This window comes from Trachymyrmex cornetzi, unplaced genomic scaffold (assembly GCF_001594075.2).
Source record: "Trachymyrmex cornetzi isolate Tcor2-1 unplaced genomic scaffold, Tcor1.1 scaffold97, whole genome shotgun sequence".
Classification (NCBI taxonomy): Eukaryota; Metazoa; Arthropoda; class Insecta; order Hymenoptera; family Formicidae; genus Trachymyrmex; species Trachymyrmex cornetzi.
The window spans coordinates 1,046,715-1,071,293 of NW_017300322.1; the positions used below are offsets into that span (position 1 = coordinate 1,046,715).

Below are 24,579 nucleotides of genomic sequence, written 5' to 3' on the forward strand. Positions count from 1 at the left end.
GAACCTGGATCTTTTAATGCTTAGAATAATTCAATCTTGAATTACTATATATAATATATATGTACTTGCATATATACAATATTTGTAGTCTTTTTGAACTGCGCATCAAATTGTTTTTCCGGACTATAAACACAATTAAACTACTTTAGTAATCGCGAATTAAATTGACAAGCAATTTTAATAATTTGGTGCTCAATCAGGCATCATATTATAAATATGTTAATACGTTGAAAAACTTTCTTTTTTTATTCTTACGTATAATTAATATATACTGCACAACACTTTCATACAAATCAATTTTTATTTAGTATGCTTTAATTTATTTAACTACATTTACATATATCGACAGACATTAATTATAAACAAGTGCCATTTAAATTATTAAATTTATACACACTATATAATACATTTCTCCTATATAAACAAAGTGATAAATATATATACATGCTAAATATCAAATCAATTTTATTTATAAAAGACGAAATAATTTGATATAATCCCAAGAATTCCTACTTTTTAATAAGCAATATAGTTACATACACGCGCATACACACACGCACACACACTTCATATATTATTGACTAATTATTTGCTATAAAAATATATTTTATACTGTTTGTTATGAAAGAAATTTTACAGTGACATTTAGAAATCTAATTTTACGAAATAGATCCATGCATGTTTTATAATAAGTATATTATGATGTTAAGGTAATGATAAAGATGAATTCGGAAAATAAATCGACTTACAATTTGTTTTCCCCATGCAATAATTGTATCATCTATAATTAATATCTAATTAATTCTATTTAATTAACATTATTTTCAGTTTTTCTTAAAATAGGTTTAAAATAAGTTTATTAAGTTTATATATCACTAAAATAGTTAATCAATTTCTTCTCTTTTATAAAATATTTATCAAATGTAAATACTTAATTTTATAATTATAATAGGAATTAGGCCAAATTATAAAATGACAAATAGTATGAATTTATAATAGATGTCATCTTCATTTAAATTAATAATAATGTATAACATCTATTAATGACTTACTACTTGTTATTATTGTATAATAATGCCATCAATAATAAAATAGCACTTATTTTAAATCTGCTATTTAACTTTGGTTGGAAGTATGAGAAAATACGTCTCTTCCCCCCCCCCCCCCATAGGTTCACAGATACATGAATATGCACATGCGTATATTTTTATTTATATATTAAATTCATAACTATATATATTATACTGACATCGCAATATAGAACGCTAAAAATCTTCACATTCTATGTATGTAAAATATAAAAGTAGAAAATATATATATCGAGATGCTATTCAGTTTTAATAGAAAAATAACATAATGCAGTCGTGTGCACAGTATTCTTAAGAACAGGTAATCTGGAGTGCTAAGTTGTGTCATTTCGCTGTCTTCTTCAGAAAAATGAATAAATATTTTGTTTCTCTTTTAACTATAGCAAAAACTAAAATAATTTTCTCTAGTAGATAAGAGAAAATTAACGTATCTAAAGTGTTTGACTGTTCAATAGTTTCATATAGTATGAATAATCGAAAAATTTCTCGATGCTACATACACTCACATGCAAAAAAATATCACACGCTATAATTACACATTTCACATATAAATAATAAGTTCGTAATGCCTTCGCAATCAACGAATCATCTTACTACTAGTAATTATATCAAATATTACATTTGCTTCAAATGAAAATTTAAATCTCTCAAGGCATAAGCCACACAGCACACAAATTCGTTTAAAAATTACATTAAAAAGTTACGTTTATATAATTGTAAATGTACAATATTACATCATCTCGCGTAATGTTAGAATGCCAATTATTTATACCTACAAATTTAACAAAAAAGTGCAAACTGTCATACTTGCAAACATATCTATAGCTAAAATTTAATAATGCAGACTAAAAGGATACATAAATTTTCCTTATTATGATTATGACGTATATGGAAACAATATGTAACAGAGAAACCAATTGAATTAAATAATTTTGTTAAAATAAACAAATATCACGTAATATGCGCATACGAAGCAATGACTAGAAATGATATTACTATTTATTCGACTTTTAATCGTTTACTGAATTCTTCTTGCTGTTTTTCCCTCCATTCCTTCTTTGGCTTCATCCTCTTTAGTTGGCCATCCCTGTAATTCGTAAAATAAATATATATCAATTTTATTTCCAATTCCCATTTTTTACAAAGCTTTAAATCAATGTTGAACATACCATTGCAGATCAACAAGACCACCTTGCCGCGCTATCACGGATTTCACTCGATTCGCAAAATCAATTGCACTCTCTCCTTCCTTCCTGCGCATTGGAGGGAGATACCATACATCGCAGACTATAGCCCAGCTAGACATCATCATATATAAATATTGTAACATCGAATATCGATTGCTGTTCCAAAATGCATCTCCAAATCTTGGGTCGTACTATATATTTAAAAAAATATAAGAAAAACATTTAAAAATATTACACAAAGATATACATAAGAGATATAATAAAAAATTACTTTTATAGCCACAGGATAAACAATGCTGTCCACTTCAAAACTGCCTTTTTTGAACTGCATAACTGATGTATTGTTGATACACGTACCCTCCGGGAATATGAGTATCGGTGGATTCGTAGGATCTGATACGTGTTTCTTTAACCTGCAAAAAAATGTAATGTATTAATAACTAATATAGAATATAAAACTGATAATCTACATAGAATATGAAATAGGCAAGACAGAAAAACATAATTATGTTTAAGTAATTATACCTTATTGCAACTGCCTCTCTATCTTTGACCTCAGAGCGTTCAAACCATATATGTGGAGAAGCACGGGCAAGAGCTCTTTGTAACAATCCTAAGAAACCACCATGCCTCTGACCTATCTATAATAAGAAATGTAAATAAAACGTCTGATGTATATTTAAAAATTATATAAATTGTTCTCTAAAAGTTGTATACTTTTTTCGAATTACAGATAATGAAGTCATTAAGAATACAATTATTTCATTAATTATAATCGTTAAAAATATAAAATATTTCTTAAATAATCAAGCTAAACCATGCTTTTAATATAAATTTCTTTTGTTTTTATACATCTAATATCGTAAATCATAAAATCGTAATAAGTATAGATTTTTCTCATACAATTTTTGCAAAGAAAAATCAACGTCAGATGCTTCACCAAATCTGTAACAGTTGAAAAAAGAGAACGATTTTTGGAACATTTTAATAAAGCAACGATGAAAAGCAACAAAATTATTGGCAGTAATGAAATATAAGCAATTACAGAATACATCGTTATAAAGATATTCAGAAAAGTATTATGGATAGGCAAAGCGAAAGAATCGTGTTTGTGTAAGAAAGCAACTGTGAAAAGATATCCATGTCCATAAGCGATACACTGGAAACATACCAATGAATAACAGTTATCACACATAAGTACGAGTACGTCAATAGGGGATGTGTGATTAGCTACACATATGCCTCTGACAGGGCGATTCTCCGGATTGTTGTAGGTAATGACTGAAGAGAGAGCACTGGATAAGACAGCAAAGCACATTATGGAGACTTTGTAGTTGAGCCACCGCTTGAAGCTACCCTCGGGAACATAGCCCACTACTGCAGTACACGCTGTCAGCCACATCACCTGTAAACCACAAGCTTTGCACCTGAGAAACGTGGGATTCCCTCTCTATCGTTGCTGAGTAGATACTACCTGTAAAGCAAAGTTACAGGACACGTTACCTGTAACATTTACCAGTAATGCGCAACAACTTCTGTAACACTAGTAACAAACTTCTGATTCTCGATCATATATGAGAAAGCCAACCGATTGAAATCGCGTTATTTTGTTATGTAATAGAAATTATGAAGCCATGAAAAAATTATTATACCTTTATATCCAGTGTTATATCATGGATAAAAAACCGTATACTATCTGTTTCATACAGTTTTTTAATAATACGAATTATATGAATATCACGTATGTATATATGCCATAATTATGAATATAATAATTTGTTCTCGTATCATTCCCAAATATGATAAAATTTAAACAGTGCAAAGCTATTAACAAATAGAAGATATGTTCGCTGTGACGAAATGATGGTAATGCGATGCTTGAAATCTTTCAGCTTATAAATATATTACTCCGTTTACAATATTACCAAAGAGAAAGTCGTTTGCGTGGATAAAATGCAGACGTCAAGAGTGGACGTATGATTCGACACGCACACTCCTCCATTCTTTGGTTTGTATTCCGAATTGTGGATCGTGATCATACCCGAGATAGAACGGGACATTATCCTGAATGCAATAAGGGAGCCCTGGTTGTTCGCCCAACGTTTTATGCGGCCATTCGGTAGAAAGCCGATTAAAAATGTTACGACTACTAGATATAGTACCTAAGAAGCTTCGATATTAGTATGAATACAATTTTAAATTTATGACAAACATCTTAAACTTAATTTTAGTGTACCGCAAATCTAAAATGAACGTTTAAAAATGCAAAAATATTAAAAAATGCATCTGCATTTTTGCAGAAGATTAATATCTGCTATAAATTTGATTACCTGAAGGAAATTGATTTTATATCGCTAAATAAATAGGATTCTAACAAGAAACACTATCACAATTTTGACCGTTTATTGTATGTTCAGCATTATTATAATAAGTATAATATATAAAATAAATGTTAAACTTACCCCTACAAAGCAGATAAATATCCTTAAAGGTAGCAGGAAACAATAACGCATGACAAATCCGAATATCCATATAAAAGTTAATTTCCAGGAGATAAATTCGTAGTGTCTATTTGTTCGAGTTAACAAGTTCCAATTCTACAAGATACATTCATAAATTATTCAAATATATTAATTATTATTATGCAAATTATATATATAATTATCACAGTCGATGAAATATTACCTTGAGTTCTTCAGCTTCAAAGCGTGAAGTCACTTCGTCCTCTATAATTGCTTCAACGCCAGCTCTGATATAATCCAAACAACTTGTCGCAAATCCGATTTGTGTTTCAAAAGAGTTTTTTTGATTAAGGCTATCCTAAAATCAGAAATAATTGAGAAAAATAGAGCTAATTTTTATTTAATGAAACTCATTAAAAGTATAATTTTTCTTTAATTTACCTCTTTGTCATCAATTATTGATGGTTTATGGTCGTTTTTGAGGCTCGATTTGTTAACATGATTTTTGTAATTATGCATTTCTGGTTCGGGGACCAAGATTAAGTCTTTTGACCTAGCTATCACCGAATTACTCACATTCCCGTTTTGCATTTTAGGCGATATTATCGTTGAATCTTTTTCCGTGATCGTTGGTGACTCACATTCTTCTTCCATGTTAAGATCCTCATTTGGACCCAGAGTACCATTTCTCTTCTTCACATTTTCTATGTTTTGTCGACCATACTGTAACAATACATATGATCAGTTATCAAATGCGCGTAACACGTCAATTATTTGCATCTTTATTGTATGTAGGGATTGATTTTAGTCCTTAAAACTCTTTTAAATTCTTTAAGCTGTTGAAAGACATTATTACTAAAATTTTATTGAAAAATTTAATTTAATTGCAGATAAAGAAAGATAATTTATCTAAACAGCAAATTATATCTAATAAAACAATTTAGCTATACTATTTTGTGAAACATTAATAAAAAACATTAATAAAAAATGTTATTATCTCTGAACATACTAGAGATATGACTGTTCCATTCTCATCGCATTGTCTAAAAATAGAGAATTTTATATTATACTGACACACCATTTACAAGATACAAATTATTTTTATTTTACAACTGATAACCGGAAGCATATATTGTTACTTATTACAACGTTCACATAACTTCCAACTCATACTGAGCGAATTTTATTATATTAACTATTATGAGTTTTATCATATTTTTGCTTACGATTGAGAGCGAATTGTACTTTTTATATATTTAAACTTTATAATATTTTCACCGTTCTATTTTTGTGTATTTAACATTGATAATGATCCAACAGGGATCGAAACGTTTGTTTGTGTTATATTGTTTATTGCCGGCACATTAAAGTTTTATATTCTGACTAAATGACATATTTATTATGTGATTTTTTAAAATTTCTATTTCTAACGACTAACTCTTAGGCTCGTAGCCCTTTTTCTTTCATTTTTTTAATTTATTGAGCCTTATTACTATTATATATTAATAAAAAAAAATGTTTTGTAAAACTTCGAAGAATGCACAGCAATAATTATATCTAAAGAAATAAAATTAAACTTAATTGTTTCAATAATAAAATGTAAAAATATTCAATTTTAAAATAGAATTCTAAAATATTAGAATTAATTATATAATAAATATGATAATACTTAAAAAATCTTATGTTATCTCTCTATTTTTCTTCTAAGATAATAGAGTTTACTCTTCATTCAAGTTAAAGTGTCTTTGCGTGTTGTGTAATCACGGGAAAAAATCAGTTATAAGGAAAATTATAAATTAAGTAAATTTGTGTACTTTTGGAATTATGATTTGCAACGCTAATTTATTTGATTGCCATTACCACAAAATCCGTTTCAATTTAAGAAGAGAGGAATGAGGTAAGAGGAAATCATCCTACACACAACAAGTTGCGTAATACAAAAATGCTTTATTATTGTAGGAGAACAGATGCACGCAATATAATCCATATATGTGTGTATAAAAAATCGGCATATATCATCAAAGCTCAAAGATAGGATCAAAGATGAGATGCATTCCTTGCCCTATGAAAACATAATCTCCGGAAGGTCAACTTAAATAATTATTCACTCATTAGAGGAGACTTTGATCTTCGTTCACTGATCGATTATGGCAAGATGACATTTAGCAACTTCAATAATGAGTCAGAAGCAAACTCCTAAAAAGTAATCGACCGCGTGAACATCGCGTGTCCAAAATGATTATCAATCACTCTGACATAAGCGCATTTTGATATAATAAAAATTTAATCGATTAATGGTTAATAATTTCCTAAGACTAAATAAAAATTTTTTTTTCCACAATAATTCATGATAAATATTCGCAATAATTCATGATAATTTGATTATAATTTTTATTAATAAAATTTGCTAATTAAATAAAATATAACGTTTGCTCAGTCTCATATCTTATTGTTAAAAAGATTAAAAATTACATTTTAGTCGAAAAATATAAGTTTATTTATGCATGCAGTTAAAATTAACTCAAACAAAGAAAAATTTATTTAAAAAAGATGAGTTTATTTTTCATTATACATTGACTAATTTTGTTGAACTGACGTGCCACATATTATCGTGTGCGTAATTATCTGGTATGTGTATTCAAATGTGCATTAATTAATTCCACCGACGCAGACATGTCACGTCACTCCTTTTGTTTATTGAACTGTATTCAGTGCGTTTGCATTAGGTAAATTAATATAAGAATGTCATTTGTCTCTGAACTGCATTGAGAATTATCGAGAATCGTGCTAAAGCTGAATTGCGCAAATCAGACTTATAGAAATTATTAATTGTGACTGTTAAAACACCAAAAAAAAAAATTTTTTTTGAATATGATTCATCCAATTTCTATCATTTATAAATTTTGTCAATTATGAATTTTGTATCAGTTTTATTAGAATATAAAATTTGTTAAATCTGAGTAGATATACTAGTAAAATATAGGTACTAACTACTTCCGATTTAAAATATGATGATCGATTTTAACTGTATTTTTAGGATTTGACCCTGTCGACAAATATAGTTTTGCACATAAATGTTAACAGCATGTAGAGTTGGCAAAGACTAATGGTTTTTTTTAGAATAAGACATGTTTTTTTTAAACATGTTTTAAAATGTTATAAAAATATTTAAGATATGTTAAAAACATCGATTAAACGCCTTTTAAATTGTTTAAAACATATTTTTTTATCAACCTTGTAGGCATGTCAGTTGTAGACATCGAATACTTTTTTGTGTAAATTACTATGACTCTGCATTATTGATATGATGCAAAACTTGACAGTCATGCACAAGTATAACACGTTTCTCTTTAGAGAAGACACAACAATTCTCTTTCCTCCTTCCCTTTCTCTCACTCACTGAATGCGATGGTAAAAAATGGTAGAAAATGACAAAATAATAATAGATAAAAATCCATTAATAAAGTCATTTTATTACTATTATATATCTGCACGTATTTTCATATTTAAAAATTAAAAAATATTTAAAGGACATGCGTGCGAAAGAGAGAAAGAGAGAGAGAGAGAGAGAGAGAGAGAGAAAGTGAATTAATCTAGTAATTTTTAATAAATCACTTATGTATTAAAATTAAGTATTTGAGACATTAGTTGCTTTCCATTTACACACAAGTGAAACTGAGTCTGAAGTAAGCTGAGTATTTTATATTCAGATTAATGGCGTCACTACTTACTTTGGTAAAAAGTTATCACACGTCAACACAGGTTCATAACCTCACTTTGAAGTGAGTTTGCGAGACTCGCTAAAGCACACGATCTTGTGCAGCGTATGGATAAAAACTCAGTTGAATCTCACTTGTCAGAATGCAAAAGAAACGCGCATTCAACTGAGTTATGAAGTCATAAGTGAGAATTATCTGAGAATCGCCGGTGTGAAGTTGGCACCCCATTTTGAAAAAATCGATATTTTATACACAGTTCCGTTTGCACCCACAATAATTCTACAGTTCCTGCTAAGTTTTAACAATAATTCCGCTGATTTAGCTAAAAAAAAAAAAAATTTATAAATGGGGTGCCAACTTCGCGTGGCACCCCAAGTATCGCAAAAATTAATTTTTATCACGAAATTCTAAAGTTCTCGAAGAGTTCTACAGTTCCTGATAGGTTTCAGCGACAGTTCCGGCCTCTAAGTATTTTTAAACAATTTTTTTAAGTGAGAGCCAGCACCACACCGCAAGAGTAAAGTACCGCGTAACAGTCAGTTCTCGCCGACTTTTCGCTATTTTACTACAGTTCTACAATAGTTCTAACGCTTTCTGTAGGTTTTGCACAGAGTTCTGGCTTCTACATATTTTTAAACAATTTTTTAATGTCAGAACCAGCACCGTACCACAACAGTAAAATACCATGTAATGGAACGCCTAAACAATATTTCAGGTTTTTCTAATAGTTCTGCAACAGTTCTAACGCTTTTTCAATATGTCTCACATAAAGTTCTCGCCCTTACGTATCATTAAATAATTTTTTAATATGACTGCTGGTAGCATATTTTTTATAAGTATGCGATGCCGATAATCCCTATCGTTTTATGGCAGTCCTTGATAGTTTTCGTATACCAGTGACTGTTTTAAAAATAGGAACCTTGATAAAAACCTTTAGAAAGCGTTGGAATTATTTCAAAACAATAGGAAAATAGCAAAAAGTCGGCGGGAATTGTTACGTGGTACTTTACTTTTGTAGTGGGATGCTGGCTCTGACATTAAAAAATTGTTTAAAAATACATAGAGGCCAGAATTTTGTGCAAAGCCTACAGAAAGCGTTAGAACTATTGTAGAACTGTAGTAAAATAGCAAAAAATCGGCGAGAACTGACCGTTACACAGTACTTTACTCTTGCGGTGTGGTGCTGGCTCTCACTTTAAAAAATTGTTTAAAAATACTTAGGCCGGAACTGTCGCTGAAACCTATTAGGAACTGTAGAACTCTTCGAGAACTTTAGAATTTCGTGATAAAAATTAATTTTTGCAATATTTGGGGTGCCACGCGAAGTTGGCACCCCATTTATAAAAAAATTTTTTTTTAGTTAAATCAGCGGAACTATTGTTAAAACTTAGCAGGAGCTGTAGAACTATTGTGGGTGCAAACGGAACTGTGTATAAAATATCGATTTTTTCAAAATGGAGTGCTAACTTCACACCGGCCTGAGAATCAGTGTAAATGGAAAACAGCTATTATATCTCTGTCAATTTTACTTATAAATGTTCTTCCTCCCATTTTTAACATTAATTCATTGATATTTTACAGTTTTTCTTATAATAAGTTCATGAATGTGATTTGTGTAATAATGATAAAATTAAATGTATACTGAATACAACAAAAAAAAAAGATAAAGCAAAAGGCACTGTTTATCAAAATTGTCTCAATTTTCATTGAACTATCCTATCGATTTTACGCAATAAGATATCGTTAAAGTGGTGTGATGTTTCACCTTTGCTATCAAAAAGTCCGACAGTGAATTTTAATTACGTTCAATAGATAGAATGTTGCAAATTGCAAGCAACAGTCGATATAATAATATTTTAATTAGATACTAATTATATGCGAACCGTTCTCATATCTATGAGAAAAGATTGATTATGAATCCCATTAAATTTCATTAAAGTTAAAGTTAAAGGTTACAAGATAAGGAAAAAGCAAACCTGCTTCGTGCTTAACATCACAAAACCCTTATTTCTTTTATAAGATGATCTTATTGGTAGTACATAGAATTTGTGTTGTAATATTATTTTTAAGTCTTCTGATATAAAATAATTATGTAATACAAATATTTTTCCAATGGTTGACATAAATTAACATAGTTGTTCTCATATTAAGACAAACATCACATGTTGATGGCTACATATATGATCTCATGTCGCGTTTCACATATAACAGATCACCGCAGTACATATACAAGATATGATAATGAATGCTAAACGAGTGCTTCAACGATATACAGTTTGAAAATAAACGACGTAGTTAGAAAAAGCTACATACACTGTATTAAAACGTAGTTAGAAAAAGCTACATACACTGTATTAAAAACAAAACTACGTAGCAGCTTAAATTAATTTATATATATATTTACGTCAGTAGAAAGTTATTAATCTAGGCATGAGCATAATAATGCATATTTTATATAAATTTATCGTTATATCATTTATAATGCGACAATTCATGAAAAAATTATACAAATCACAGATCGCGTTTTATGTCCGTTTCAAGATCTGTTTTCACCATGTAGATTAAATTTAATCTCGGGTTAACTTATATTCCCTAAATTTTTTGGAGTTTTCTAAATTTTTTGAAATTTCACTCCAAAAGAGTTAAAATACTGTCACTATTGAAAAAGAGTAAAAAATTTGCACTCTTGAATAACGGCAGCAGATTTTCACTCTTTTGGATTTATTTCAAAAAGGAAGTGATATTCCTTTCCTTTGGAATCTCATTCCAAAAGAGTGAAAATCTGCGACTTTTATTAAACAGTGCAAATTTATTTTCACTCTTTTTCAATAGTGGCGGTATTTTAATTCTTTTAGAGTGAGATTTCACTCTAAGAAATTTAAAGAATACTTTTCATATTTTCCTAATTCATATTTTTCTAATTCTTAGAACTATTAAAAAGAAGAGTAAGTTGGACTTGAAACTAATCTATTAGCGGAACCGGACATAAATAGATACTTTTCATGTGTTTCTCAATACACGAATCACAGCTTCAGTATCGCGTCTGATGATTGATAACATGTGATGCAAACGAGTGGGAGAGCATCCGGATCACGCGGCATTATATATCCGTAGGCTTTCTCTCGAGAGAAATTGCATGAAACCTCTCACTAGCTCTAATCCAAAAAGAAAATCTAGACAATTGCAGATGCGCATAAAATGGAATTTATGTATTAATTAGACCCTCGAGTATCTTTTATGCACGAATCGAAAATATCAACAGAAATTAACAAATATTAATTATATAAATCAGGTAAATTTATGAATCAATTTAATTTATAAATTCCATCTATTAATTCTTACTTTTATTTCATTTTTATATTTACGTACAATTAATATAAAAATACGTAACAGAATGTAATATATAGCGATATTATTGAAAATATCATTTTTAGTGTTAAATTTTTGTGAGCTATGTGTGAAATGCTGCATGTATTTTAAATGATTAAAATACATGCACTATAATATAGCAGTCCTAATTAAATCATAACGCTATTGTGTATTCTGAAAGTAAAACGATCAAAGTCTTTCAAATTATAAAATAGTTGAGTGTTTTCAGAAGAATTGACTATTTAATGTCGATTCGCTTAACAATAAATGTGGATGTTTTGCAATCAACTGTTAAGATAATCGCTCCACTCTGCTGCTTTACGAATCATTATCAAATATGTATATCGATGCCTTATCTGATAACATGTCTATTAAAATTCAGTTATAAGGCAAACTTTTAATTAAGGCAACTTTTTAATTTTTTGTTAAAGATGATAAGCGGAGTCGAAATGTTCAATCAAGTAATTTGAATAAAGATAATGTTTAAATATAAATTAATTGGCGCTCCAATTACTGCGCATTAGCTTTCATTAGCTTTCGTTTTTAATCAACGTTTCAGACTTTAATTCTTGACAACTGTAAGGCTTTTTTAGAATTTTACTCATTTTGAAAAAATTCTAACACAAAGATTTACGGCATAAGCAAACAAAATTATTTTATAAATATGTCTTATATAAAGCTCTATAAAGCTAGTAGGATCAAATTAGCAGAATCGGATTTATCAAAATTTTTAGTACTCATTTTGTACTGAATTGTACTTACTACATATTAACGATAATTTTGTACTATGTGCCATTTTGAAAAAAATGCTAGCTTAATATTAAACTGGCAGGACCAAAATAAAAGTAAAAACAAAAAATAATATCAGGAATTAATAGGATTGAATTTGTACTATTTTGTACTACTAAAAACAATTCCATATTATGTGTCATTTTTAAGAAAACAGTGGCATTGCTCATTTAATATTTAAGCTGGCAGGACTATAAAAAAAACAACACAAGAGTAAGACAACTGAATTTGTACTAATTTGTACCATTGAAAGTAAGTTAATATTTTGCATGTTTCTCCTTAAAATGACTTTATTAGTATATACATACAATCTATGAGGCATTCTACGTCAAACCGGGCACCTTTGAAACATCATAATTTTATTTTTTTTTAATTTGCTAACATATTCTACAAATCACAATATGAGACACGTTTTTCGCAAAAAAAATGTGAGATTTTTTTTGTGAACGGAATTTTTTGTATACAGAATCATCATTAATGGTACAATTTAGTACAAACTGTACTAAAAATTTCGATAGGATTTGATTTTGCTGATTTGGTCCTGCTAGCTTTATAGAGCTCTTATATGTAATACGGTTTGCATATTTTCATTTGCGATTACAATAGATTCAGCTAGCAATCTATATCCATTTGATATATTTGTGAGATATTAAAATATTTTGCAATGCAAAAACAATAAATCGTATCAATCGATAATAGAGAACATAAGATTCTAGGCGAATCTAGGTTGTATACGTATGTATAATAACTTTATACACGTTCTATAGATCAAAACGAATTCATGTAGATCCATGCATAGATTTCACGGACCAAAATAGTTGTCCTATTCCTCGATCGTGTATACGTACTTCGATTGCGATAATAACCCGAAAAATAATCTTGCTTTGTGTATTATTCATGAGAAGACTAAAAGACCAAAATTTGTTTTAACTAATCTTAAAAAAATTTTGTGCATTTATTTAATAACAATATGTTCCTAATATTTCTTTTATGCAAGATTTGATAAAATACTTCGAATAAATTTAAATATAAATGTTATGTATGCATATCAACATTCTCATAAATATGATTTTGTAAAGTATATTAATCTTTACATTTAAATTAAAAAGGTAAAAACATAAGAAAGACGTAAGATTATTAAAAAATGAAATTAAACATTATTTATATAAAATATTAAAGCACCAATAATTGTACAATTATAAATAAAATTACACAAAATGTAAATTTTTAAAACGCAAACAAATTAGAATCAATTTCTAACTTAATTCATCATGTTGTTCAATTGTAATTTTTCGAGGGAACTTTATTGGACTGAATTGTAATGATTGTAAACTATGTTGTCAATGAAAGTCAATTTCTAATTCTTTAGTTCGTATCCAGTATTCTTAAATTATATCATTTCAAAAAAACTTTTCCACTGTATTGTAAATATCATACTTAAATCGCGATAGCAACACGACCATGACACAACATGTAAAACGTAATATTTTTGCAAATTAAATACGTATACATTATTTGCAAAAATTAATATCTACATGAAGTCGATTTTAATTGCATGTCACGTATCAACGTTTTCCTCAAGATCGATAATGAAGATAATACAGTAAAATCGGGCATTATTCTTTAGTATCGCAAGATTATCGAGCAAGATTAAACAAGCAAAGAACACTTTATACTATAAAAAAGATACGTAAAGTAAATTTCCAGATACCATTAATTCTTCGGGCAATCACTCTTTTTCTCCTCAAAACAAATAGTAGTAAATCAATCGACGTACAACATAAAGATTACATAAAATTGACTCAAGGACCTTTCCTCATCTTCGTCTTTCATTTTTTATCATAATTTATTCTGGTTTTAAGATCAAGATATCACTTTTTTACTTCACAAGTGACAATATAATAAAATTGAGTTTCTCAGAAAAAGAAAAAATTTATTTTTTAATTTAACAAAAAATTATTGATCAACCAAATAATATCAGCTAAAAGAATGCATTCTTAACATATTTAAATGACATTATTTTGTTACTTTTGTTTTACAATCCTTGAAAAAAGTTTCAACCATATCGAATCATGATGATTTTTACGATTTTTTAAATCATTTTTTTGGAATTGTGATGATTTTGAAGATTTTTTTTAAAGTCAAATTAGTTCATTTTTTATTAATAGAGTAATATTTACTTAAGCCTCTGACTGTGTTTAGAGGATTAATATAATATACCGCAAAACTTGATCGTTTTATCACGAGAACTTTTTAAAAATGTTGGGATTAAAAAACCACGGTTCGAAAGTTGATCCATTCACGGTAATAACTTGAAAATCAAATTGTTTAAGTTGTCACTTTTGAAATAAGAGAAGGGTACATTATTGTTAATAACTAAATATCATTTGAACATTTTCCTAAAAAATTATAGCTACAATGCTATTAACAGATTTACGTTTAATAACACGATGTTCCTCTTTAACATACGAAGTTATTTATGTCAGCAATAAAACTGCAGTCGAAAAATTATCGATGCTTTTGTATGTATCGACTGTATTATACGTATTGTGTGTGTGTGTGTGTACCATAATTTAATTAATTAACATTCAAGATTCGTACAGAAATTTCTAACCTAACGGTGAATTCAAGGTGTGAACGCAATTGCGAAAATACCTCGTCACCGAGTATAGATTCCAAGACCAACAGTTGTGTAACACGTTATTATATACGACATTTCAAAAGATATTATTTCTATTTACCGTTTCTACATACTTTATCAAAAATATTAGAAATTATTTTGCTTAGTAAACATACAAATTCTATTTATTTTCTTTCTATTGAACAAAGAAGTTTAGATATAATAATATATAAATTAATTCCAGTAGTATGGAAGATTTCTTAAACAAATTTTTTTTTAATATTTGGACAAATACTGAAATGGTATTAGATATTTTATGCAGTTCGCACAAATAATTTTTTATCATAAAGTTGATAGATTCTTAAATAAATTCTGTTTACTAAAAATATATATCTCCATACTGTGTAGGAATGTAATATTTTTGTTTACTACATATACTTTCGACTTGACGCAAGTTTTTTTTATTGATAGTTGTGACATTCCTTGCACATACTACTACATGCCACGTCGATAACGTTTACTATGTACATTTCACGAAAAAGTATTATCTAACCAGAACGATACAGTTGACAATAAGTCATTTGAACATAAATTATTTTCGTGAACATAAATAACTATGCGCTTTCTTTCGACTTTGGCATACACAGTGCAAGTATAATAGACAATCCAAAGTTCAAAGTAATGATAAATTCTCAAGTTTTATATTAAAAGGTATTAAGTTTCCTTCATTATTGAATATTATGTTGCAAAAATCTGCAAACTTCCTTTCTTCAGAACTTCCTTTCTACAGTAATCTTTATAATAGAAAATAATCATATTATTAAATTAGTGAACAGGAATAAAAGAATTATGTTTGCAGGATATATGTCGCGTTTTCTTATAGCATTCAAAACATTTCGATTAGACCTTGCGGAATATAGTCAGTGACTCAGTGAGTTTCTTGCTTATGAAAACACGATTGTGATATATATGATGATCGTTTACACCTCATTCGTTGATATATCATTCAACTATATGTAATATGCTTTTTATTTAATAAAATTATACAATTTTGAATTATCGATAATTTAAAAAATCATAACTTTTAATTTAAAAAGTTTACATTATTTAATTTAGTGTTCAAATATGTAAAATTTTGCAAAAATTGATCACATTTATTAATTAAATTAACAAACATGATATTAAATTATTATCAAAACAATGTTTACTGGAATTAAGCATTAATTATATCATTACATATTAAGAATCAAGTATTTTATATTTCAGATTTTATATTTTATGTTTAGATTTTTGATAAAAGATATATTTTATATAAATTTATGATATAATAACGTCGTATAATTTTTTTGTTTTGCACAAATATTTGTATTTCGTATTTTATATAATAATTTCTTGTACATAGTTACATATGCTTATATTTCAACCTTGACCTTAAACCAAGTAAAGATATATATAACTAGAAATAAAAAACTTAAATCTCATTTTAATTTACAACGACTTACAATTATTTAATTATTTATTAGATTACTATCTATGCAGTGCATATGCGTAACAAATTAAAATAAAAACAATAAAAAAGTCAATATCAGTGTATATGTATATTAGTTTTCCATCCGCCATGAATTTACACTATCCATTAGATCTGCATCTTTAAGTTTACCAGTGCAGATTTTTATAGGTACCTATTGTCCGAGAATATAAAAATTTGAAAAATCCTTACACGATTGTAAAAACATTAACGAGTATTTACTGTCATAGTAATTCGATTATATTTTATTTATTTTTACAGATTAAAATTTATCGAAATTAACAATCAAAATATATCGATTGTACCTTCAAAATCCTATTTGAAGTCACAGCGGAGGATTAAAAATTATTATTTGAATTACGAAAATTAATAATAGAAGAATGGCATATATCACATCTAAAAATTCATTAAAAAATAAAAATCAATAAATATATAGTATTTCCCATTTAACTCTCAATGATCAATTTTGAGAGATTGCAGAGAATCATTTAAAAAAATATTTTTAAATCTGTGTTTATATTATAATCTTTCAATATTAGAAATATATTTGTGTTAATAATATAACTTTTAAATATTAGCAAAATATATGATAATATATAATACATATATTTAGGAACCAAGAATAACACACATATAATGGGCAACTCTCCAATTTCAAAAAACCTACAAATACAATCATTTAAGCATCTAAAATGCAAATATGTTCAAACACTAACCATATTTGCACTTGAAAAATATGTTCTAAACTTATGCAAGTACTTCGATCCTTTCACATTCTTCTGGCAATACATTCCAAATTTATTTGGAATGTCAACAAGTTGTTTCTAATTTTTTAAGTAACTTCTTTTAACGAATTGTATGGTAGCTTACTTCTGATTTTAAGTAGCTATTTTAAGATAATACGAAAATTTGTATTAAATACTAAAAGGTTGCCGCAAAGCCACACCGGAATACATACCTATTTGTATATTTTCATTATAAATAATTAAACTTTTGTAAGTCATGATAATAGTTCAATAAAGCATATTAATGGTATTTATTTGTTCAATAAAGCATGTTAATGGTATTTGCGTTCTTCATCGTAGGCAGTTTAATTTTTGTACGCGTATATGCGTCTTAAAAAATGCAGATACTGCTCGCGTATGCAGTTCGCAAGTTATTGGAATCCGCGTAGAATTAATATCTACTCTTTTTGTTGCCGCTATCATTTGTTGATTATAATCCATTCATTTGATTGTTTCTCTGTCCTACAACCGATACAATTTTTATCTTCATTTTTGTCACAATAAATCATCTAAAATTATTTAATATTCTATCCCAGATCATAGAAAATTTTGAAATGCAGACTTTGATAATATTTAGAATCATGTACGGTTCTTAAAAAATACAATAAATAAAGAAAAGATGTTTATTGAAATAGCATGTAGAGAATCAATATCCAGTAGTTTTCTCGACGTGTGTGTGTGTGTGTGTGTGTGTGTCTGCCTAACTGATCCCCCCAAATCTTAATGAATAATTTATATAATAATGCGCTATTTATGTGCATATGCTCCCAAAATTCGCAAAAAAAATTTTTGCGCTTATTTCGTTTAGCTAAAAAAACAATTTTTTATGGAAAGGCTGAGTAGGCTCTCTCTCCCCCCTCCCCCACGTGTTAATAACAACCAATTTGGAAAATCAAATACACGGGATTTATGCGCTATTTAAGCGCTTTCATATTCACATAGTTTCAATTTTTGCGCTGCAACCATTAGGGGACTTCCTTTTTGGAAAAAACAGTCATATTCATCTTTAAATCGTTTAAAATTGCAAAACTACATGCAAAATATATCTTCGATTTATGCGCTACTATTTCCAAGCAATTTCGATTTATAATTTTAATATTAATTTATAAAAATTAATATAAATTTAAATTTATAATTTAAATTTATAATTTAGTAAATGAAAATCGACTGAGAAATGTTCAACACAAATGAGAGATAATATTTCTATTTTAAATAGTAGAGTGTTTATTAACGCAAACAATTATGCTCATATGGAATTTTGTGAGGGAGAAATTCCTTCATAAAATAAAATTATTTCTTTGTGTCCTTAACATTCATAAAAATTTTTAATGGTGTACAACTTTCGAAAAACCAACAAAAGCGGAATATGACTTTTAATAAATTTTTAAGGAAAAAAATACGTTTTTTAAACTAATAAAAAAAATTTATGTCCGTAAAGATGTACAATAACTACTTGAGATTCGATAAATATTCCTTATCTAATTATGATTTTATGTATTATTTCTAGATTTTTCATTCGATACACTTGCCTCATGTAACTGTATCTTTTCTATTAATTATAAACGTTAAATTATATACATATACATTATGAATAATGTAAATGTTGCTCTTCATCTAGAGCAAAACAATTCTCAGACAACACAGAATATTTATAATAAATATTTAATAATATTCAGTTTTTGAAATGTTATATAGATATTTCATACATATTTTATATAAAGCTTTATTCGAGAGAAATATTATTAAAATATAAACTAAATATTTTATGCAATATTTATGATAAATATAAATAAACATTTCTAATAAGTATTTTTTATTTGGATTATAACGATTACTATAATATTTACAATAAATATTTTATAATATTTATAATAAATGTTTATGATCTGTGTAATCTAAGGCCACAAAAATATTTACAAAATATTTAAAATAAATTTTATAAATATTCATAAACATTTTGTAAATATTTTATAAATATTGTATGCTATTTGAGTTGACTAAGAAAATAATAAAAAGTAGGTCAAATGTTGGACGGCGGACTTGGTAATAAAAATTTCTACGTTTAAAAAATCTATTAGGCACTCAGAGCCCACATATTATTCATGTATAAAATACATCAGAATATTTTTTGGAGAAAGCGATCATTTCTTAAATTTTTTTATTACCAATTTCTAACTTAAGCAATTAAAAAATGTTTTCAAAAATTCAATCTTCTCAGTATACATGATATTCTCTACTTTCGGCGTTACTTTTCATACATTATTGTCGGTCTAATTCATCATTGTCTATCTTCAATACACATGTTGATCGTGTTAAAAAAATTAATTAGTTTTGAGAATTACCATAAATCTTAATAAGAGAGAATAAACTGACTTCGAAATTGAACTAATCTAATTTCAAAGTACTTACGATGTTTGCGTATTATAATTTATGTCATCATTAATAATGCAAAATAGAATGAATATTCTTTTTCTGTAAAAACAATCTCAGCAAAGATTTTCTTCGAGTCGTTCTAGATAACAAATATTTAGTTATTAATGAAATTATGCGCTTAGCGTCAAACGGATCGCATTTAAATGCAGAATAACTTAAAACAGAAATCAAGGATAATCTTAATCATCGCAATCTAAAAGAGCTTTGTCAATCGCTAGATCTATGAATCCTGTTTCAATTCAAAATTACCCCGTATTGATTAGAATTAAACGGTACTTTTTAACGGTAAGTATCCCAGATGAAAAGTTTGGGACGCTTCCGCGTTTCTTCTCCGCATTTAAGAACTGTACACATAATATTCCATCAATATCTACATTAAGATTGTGAATGCTTTGCCGGTTTATGTTCATTTCTACCAACGTGGACTAATTTTAATCTCAATTCAATTTACTCTTTATTTTTTCTAATTCTTACGAAGCCCAATTTCGCCAATGTAAAATTAACTTTAATTTCGGTTCAATTTATTTTTTATCTTATTTCAACTCTAAGAAAAAAATTAGAAAAAGATAAACAGTAAGTTAAACCGAGATTAACCTCCATCTGCAATCTGATTGTCTGATCTGAGAGTCATATCTGATCTGAGAGTCATCTGATCTGAGAGTCTTTTTTGGCAAAATTTCACTTTCATTTCACTCTCATTTTTGCTGAAGTTTTAATTTTTATTAAATACAAGTTTTAACATTTGAAGTAAAAAAAACTATTTGGTAATGTAATAAAGATGTTAAAATGTAATGCTGAATGTTTTTGAAAGTTTAGAACAGTAAAAATAATTCGGGCTGGATAAAAAGGGCAAAAGAACCACATTAAATTCATAATACTCAATTTGAGTTATTTTTAATCATTTCTAAAGCCAACCACCGCTTCTACCCAATGTATCGTTAATTTGACTAAAACAATAAAATTAAACTCAATTTAATTTCAAGGAAATATATTCAATTTGCCTCAGATTCAGTTTATTATTTACTAAGTGCATACATTGATATGAACAATGTTTGCTTTGAAACTAACAACAGAAATGAATTGATTTACAGATAAAAGTTAAAAATAACAAAATATTATTTAATTCGAGGGATTGGATTACCATTGTTTCTTTGATATTTAATTGCTAACAATACAGATTGCAAACGGAGGAAGCAAAAATATGATTGCATTGAACCAGGCCTTAAAACTAAAAAAAGATGATAAGTAAGTTGAACCAAAATTAAACTTAATCTATAAATTGGTGGAAATGGGCACGTCATTACCACTCTCAATATTAATACACGTGTACAAAAACGAGATCAATTTATTCGATAGAAACTCCTTTCACACCGATTTATTCGGTCTAAAAATAAATCAAGCTCGCGTAACGTTGATAAAAATGTTTCTCACCGTTTCAAGTGTACTTTGATGTCGCGATCATAAGACACAAGTGAGTACATGTACAAAGTACAAAAGATTAGTTGCTTGTGCGTTAATTTAATTTACGACCTATAAAAAACCCCCGAATGGTTGAGCAACCATTTTGCTATAAATTCACTGTCATTCACCAAAGAGCTCTGTTTTTTGAGAACCGAATTAAAAAACAAATAAATAAACCCAATTCTTCTTTCTGGTCAACTGCGAAATCGCTATATAGTGCTTGACGATTAAAGGTGCCTCTACATAATTCGCAAACGCAAAATGAAGATTCGCATTTATTTTTTCATTGCGTGCGGTTGATTTTCATTTGCGTGTATTTTGCATGCGGTGATTATCATTTTGCATCAACATTTGCGGTTTGCGAATTATGTGGAAGCACCTTAAATCTAATTGTGTCGCTTATACTTTTTACATTTCGAATCTTAGTTTCTTTTTTCTCTTCAGCTTGAATAATACATTCTCTAAAACTTTTAGAGTGAATCTCATGAATAAAATACTTCATTCCACACACACAGAGTGAATAAATTCCACTCCAAAGAATTGAGACAGTTTGTATCTCATTTTAAGAGTATAAGAATTTTTGGAGATTTCAACATGAAGAAATCTATCGTCGTCAATCTTTACGTTTACAATCAATCGTACTTTACGCGAGACGCGACTACACAATGAAGCGCAAGGTTATCCGATTTGCTTTCTCTCGAAAGCTGCGGCACGTGCCGCAAAAAGCATCGATGTGTCCAGGAAACGGTCTCTTCCGGCGCGAGAGGCGAGGCGAAAAACGGTCGAAGGAAAGCATGACATCGCCGAGTGACGGTTTGTAACGCAGGAAACGACCATTCGGAGCGCGCCGGTTTATTTCGTTGACAGAAGAATGAGACTTTCGTTTCGAAATTTAGGAACTCACTTCGAAAAGGGCCAGCAGCAGCTTAATGTAAAGCCTACGCACACCAAGGGATTTGCCAATGGATGCGAGGAATACGATAGCCAACAGCAGCATGATGAAAGGTATCAGCAGCAACGAGAACACAAATGACATCACCGTCCACAACGACGCCATTTTGCTGACTGCTGTGGACTGCCAGTAGTGCCAGTGCCGCGAGCTCCAAACTCCACTCCAAACAATGCGGAGTATTCCGGGGTGTCGGAACACTCCGAAGTCTAAACACCGGTCCGTTTTTCACTCAAGACCATCGTCGTGGAGGGGGGACTCACGGGATACAATTTAGATGAGATGGGACACTCCTCAGTAGAATTCTTTTAGATGTTGTGATGCACCATCTACAAATAAAGTTAAGAATTAATATTATGATCTTTGCACACGGTAATTGATATCGTAGAACTTATAGGGTGCGTTCGGGGAGTCACTACCAGTGCTATCGAATCATTCTGTCTTTGTTTTTCGTCTAATAAACAATAAGGATAGAGTGATGCAGTAGCGCTGGTAGTGAGCTCCCCGAACGCACCCATAGCGATGGAAGCTAGGAAAATATGGACGTCGAGCTGTGAGCAAGATCTAAAGGACAGAAATATCTTTCTATACTCTTCTATCCTCTTTTGGCATTTGCGCAGAAAGAAGAAAAGTTACTGATAGCGTTTTCGGCCCGATCGGGTTTGCACCAACCTGGGTTGGATTAATCTTTCCTATTGGTTGACGTCACCCGCTCTACCAATAGGAGAGCACAAAACGCCATTAATCCAACCCAGGTTGGTGCAAACCTGACCGGGCCGAAAACGCTATGAGTAGGATAGAAATATATACAGAAAGGGAGGATCCCGTTTGCCTACAGTTCTGATTGTACACACCACTCATATCAACTGGTGCCTAGTAATTTTTCACTGTTTTGCCAATGAGATTATTTTATTTTTAAATTGGCCAATCAGCGATACATGTGTGCAATATGCGATGTGTGCAATCGGAGCCCTCCCGTTCCATTACTATAAGTTCTGTGATTGATATACAGTTTCCTGCGATTCCACAAAATACGGAATAAGTTATGTAATTAAAAATAAAAAATGTAATTAAAAATAAACTTAACCTTCCTGTAAATCATGTACAATTCGATTTCAAGAATGTAATTTGCTAGGACAATCCCACATTTAAAGGGCTTCTAAAGTTGTCTGTTTTACCAACTGAAAGCAATAACTTGCATAATAATAATTGTTTTTTCTTCTTTTAGAGATTCAAAAATCCTTTCCAAGATTAAAATACACGCATTAATACGTGTCTGTGAGGTAGAGTTTATACCAAGAACGAAAAAAGATTGAGATTTTCTGTACCATTTCTTAGTCCAATATGGCGTTAGAATTATCGCATCAATGGCTGCGTTCAGCAGAGACAGCAGCTTTGCAACTGTTGTAAAATTCTTTAATATGATTGGTCTTGCCCTTAGTTCCTCAATGAATCTAAATGTATAAACCAATCATATTTAAGAATTTTACAACAGTTGCAAAGCTGCTTTCTCTGCTGAATGCGCAGCCAATATCGTACAAATTTGCTTGAAGTGTAAATTTTGCAATCTGCACTTACAAAATTTGTGATCCATAGACTAGTAGTTTACACGAACGAACAATGTAGAGTTAAACTTATTGTTAAACACCCAATTAATTTTTTTATATCTATAATATATTAATATTAGTAAAATATTATGGACATGAGAGAGAGAGAGAGAGAGAGAGAAAGTTATTCAATTAATATTATCTTGTCTATATATAAGTATGCTACAATTAATTAGAATTATTGAATTGTTAGAAAATATAATAATAATATCCCAATCAGAAATGATAATGGATCAACATCGATTTGAAGTTTTCGACGTCGTTCGATGTCGAATCGACGGATCGATTCGATGTCAATTCCATTATCATTTCTGACTGGGATTATAATAATTTCCATTATTAATAATAATATTATATTATAATATTTTTATTATTATATTTTCTAACAATTCAATAATTCTAATCAATTTCGACTGCGATTAAAAATATCGCAATTATAAATGTAACACTGCAATTAAATACCATTAGTCTATGGCGCATTTTTTTCACAGTGCATTTTTTCTTTTTCTTCTTTGGTATCTAATTATACGTTTACTTAGTTTAAATGCAAACAATGTAACAATACAGCTGCGAAAAGCAGAC

The 24,579-nt window shown here is 29.0% G+C and overlaps 1 protein-coding gene across 2 annotated transcripts; it reads right to left on the bottom strand.

Annotated features, from left to right (window-relative positions):
• Window positions 1–1,959: 1,959 nt before the first annotated feature.
• Window positions 1,960–22,573, bottom strand: Gpat4 (Glycerol-3-phosphate acyltransferase 4). Of its 2 annotated transcripts, none has more exons than XM_018521155.1 (9): window positions 22,346–22,573; window positions 5,179–5,460; window positions 4,961–5,095; window positions 4,738–4,872; window positions 3,447–3,680; window positions 2,801–2,916; window positions 2,547–2,688; window positions 2,258–2,466; window positions 1,960–2,175 (listed from the first exon to the last, which is right to left on the bottom strand). In XM_018521155.1, the coding sequence occupies exons 1-9, from the start codon at window positions 22,496–22,498 to the stop codon at window positions 2,088–2,090; spliced, it is 1,494 nt and encodes a 497-aa protein (XP_018376657.1). In that variant the 5' UTR covers window positions 22,499–22,573; the 3' UTR covers window positions 1,960–2,087. The 2 variants fall into 2 exon arrangements, with proteins under 2 accessions (XP_018376657.1, XP_018376656.1); XM_018521154.1 differs by lacking the exon at window positions 3,447–3,680 and adding an exon at window positions 4,201–4,437.
• Window positions 22,574–24,579: the final 2,006 nt, after the last annotated feature.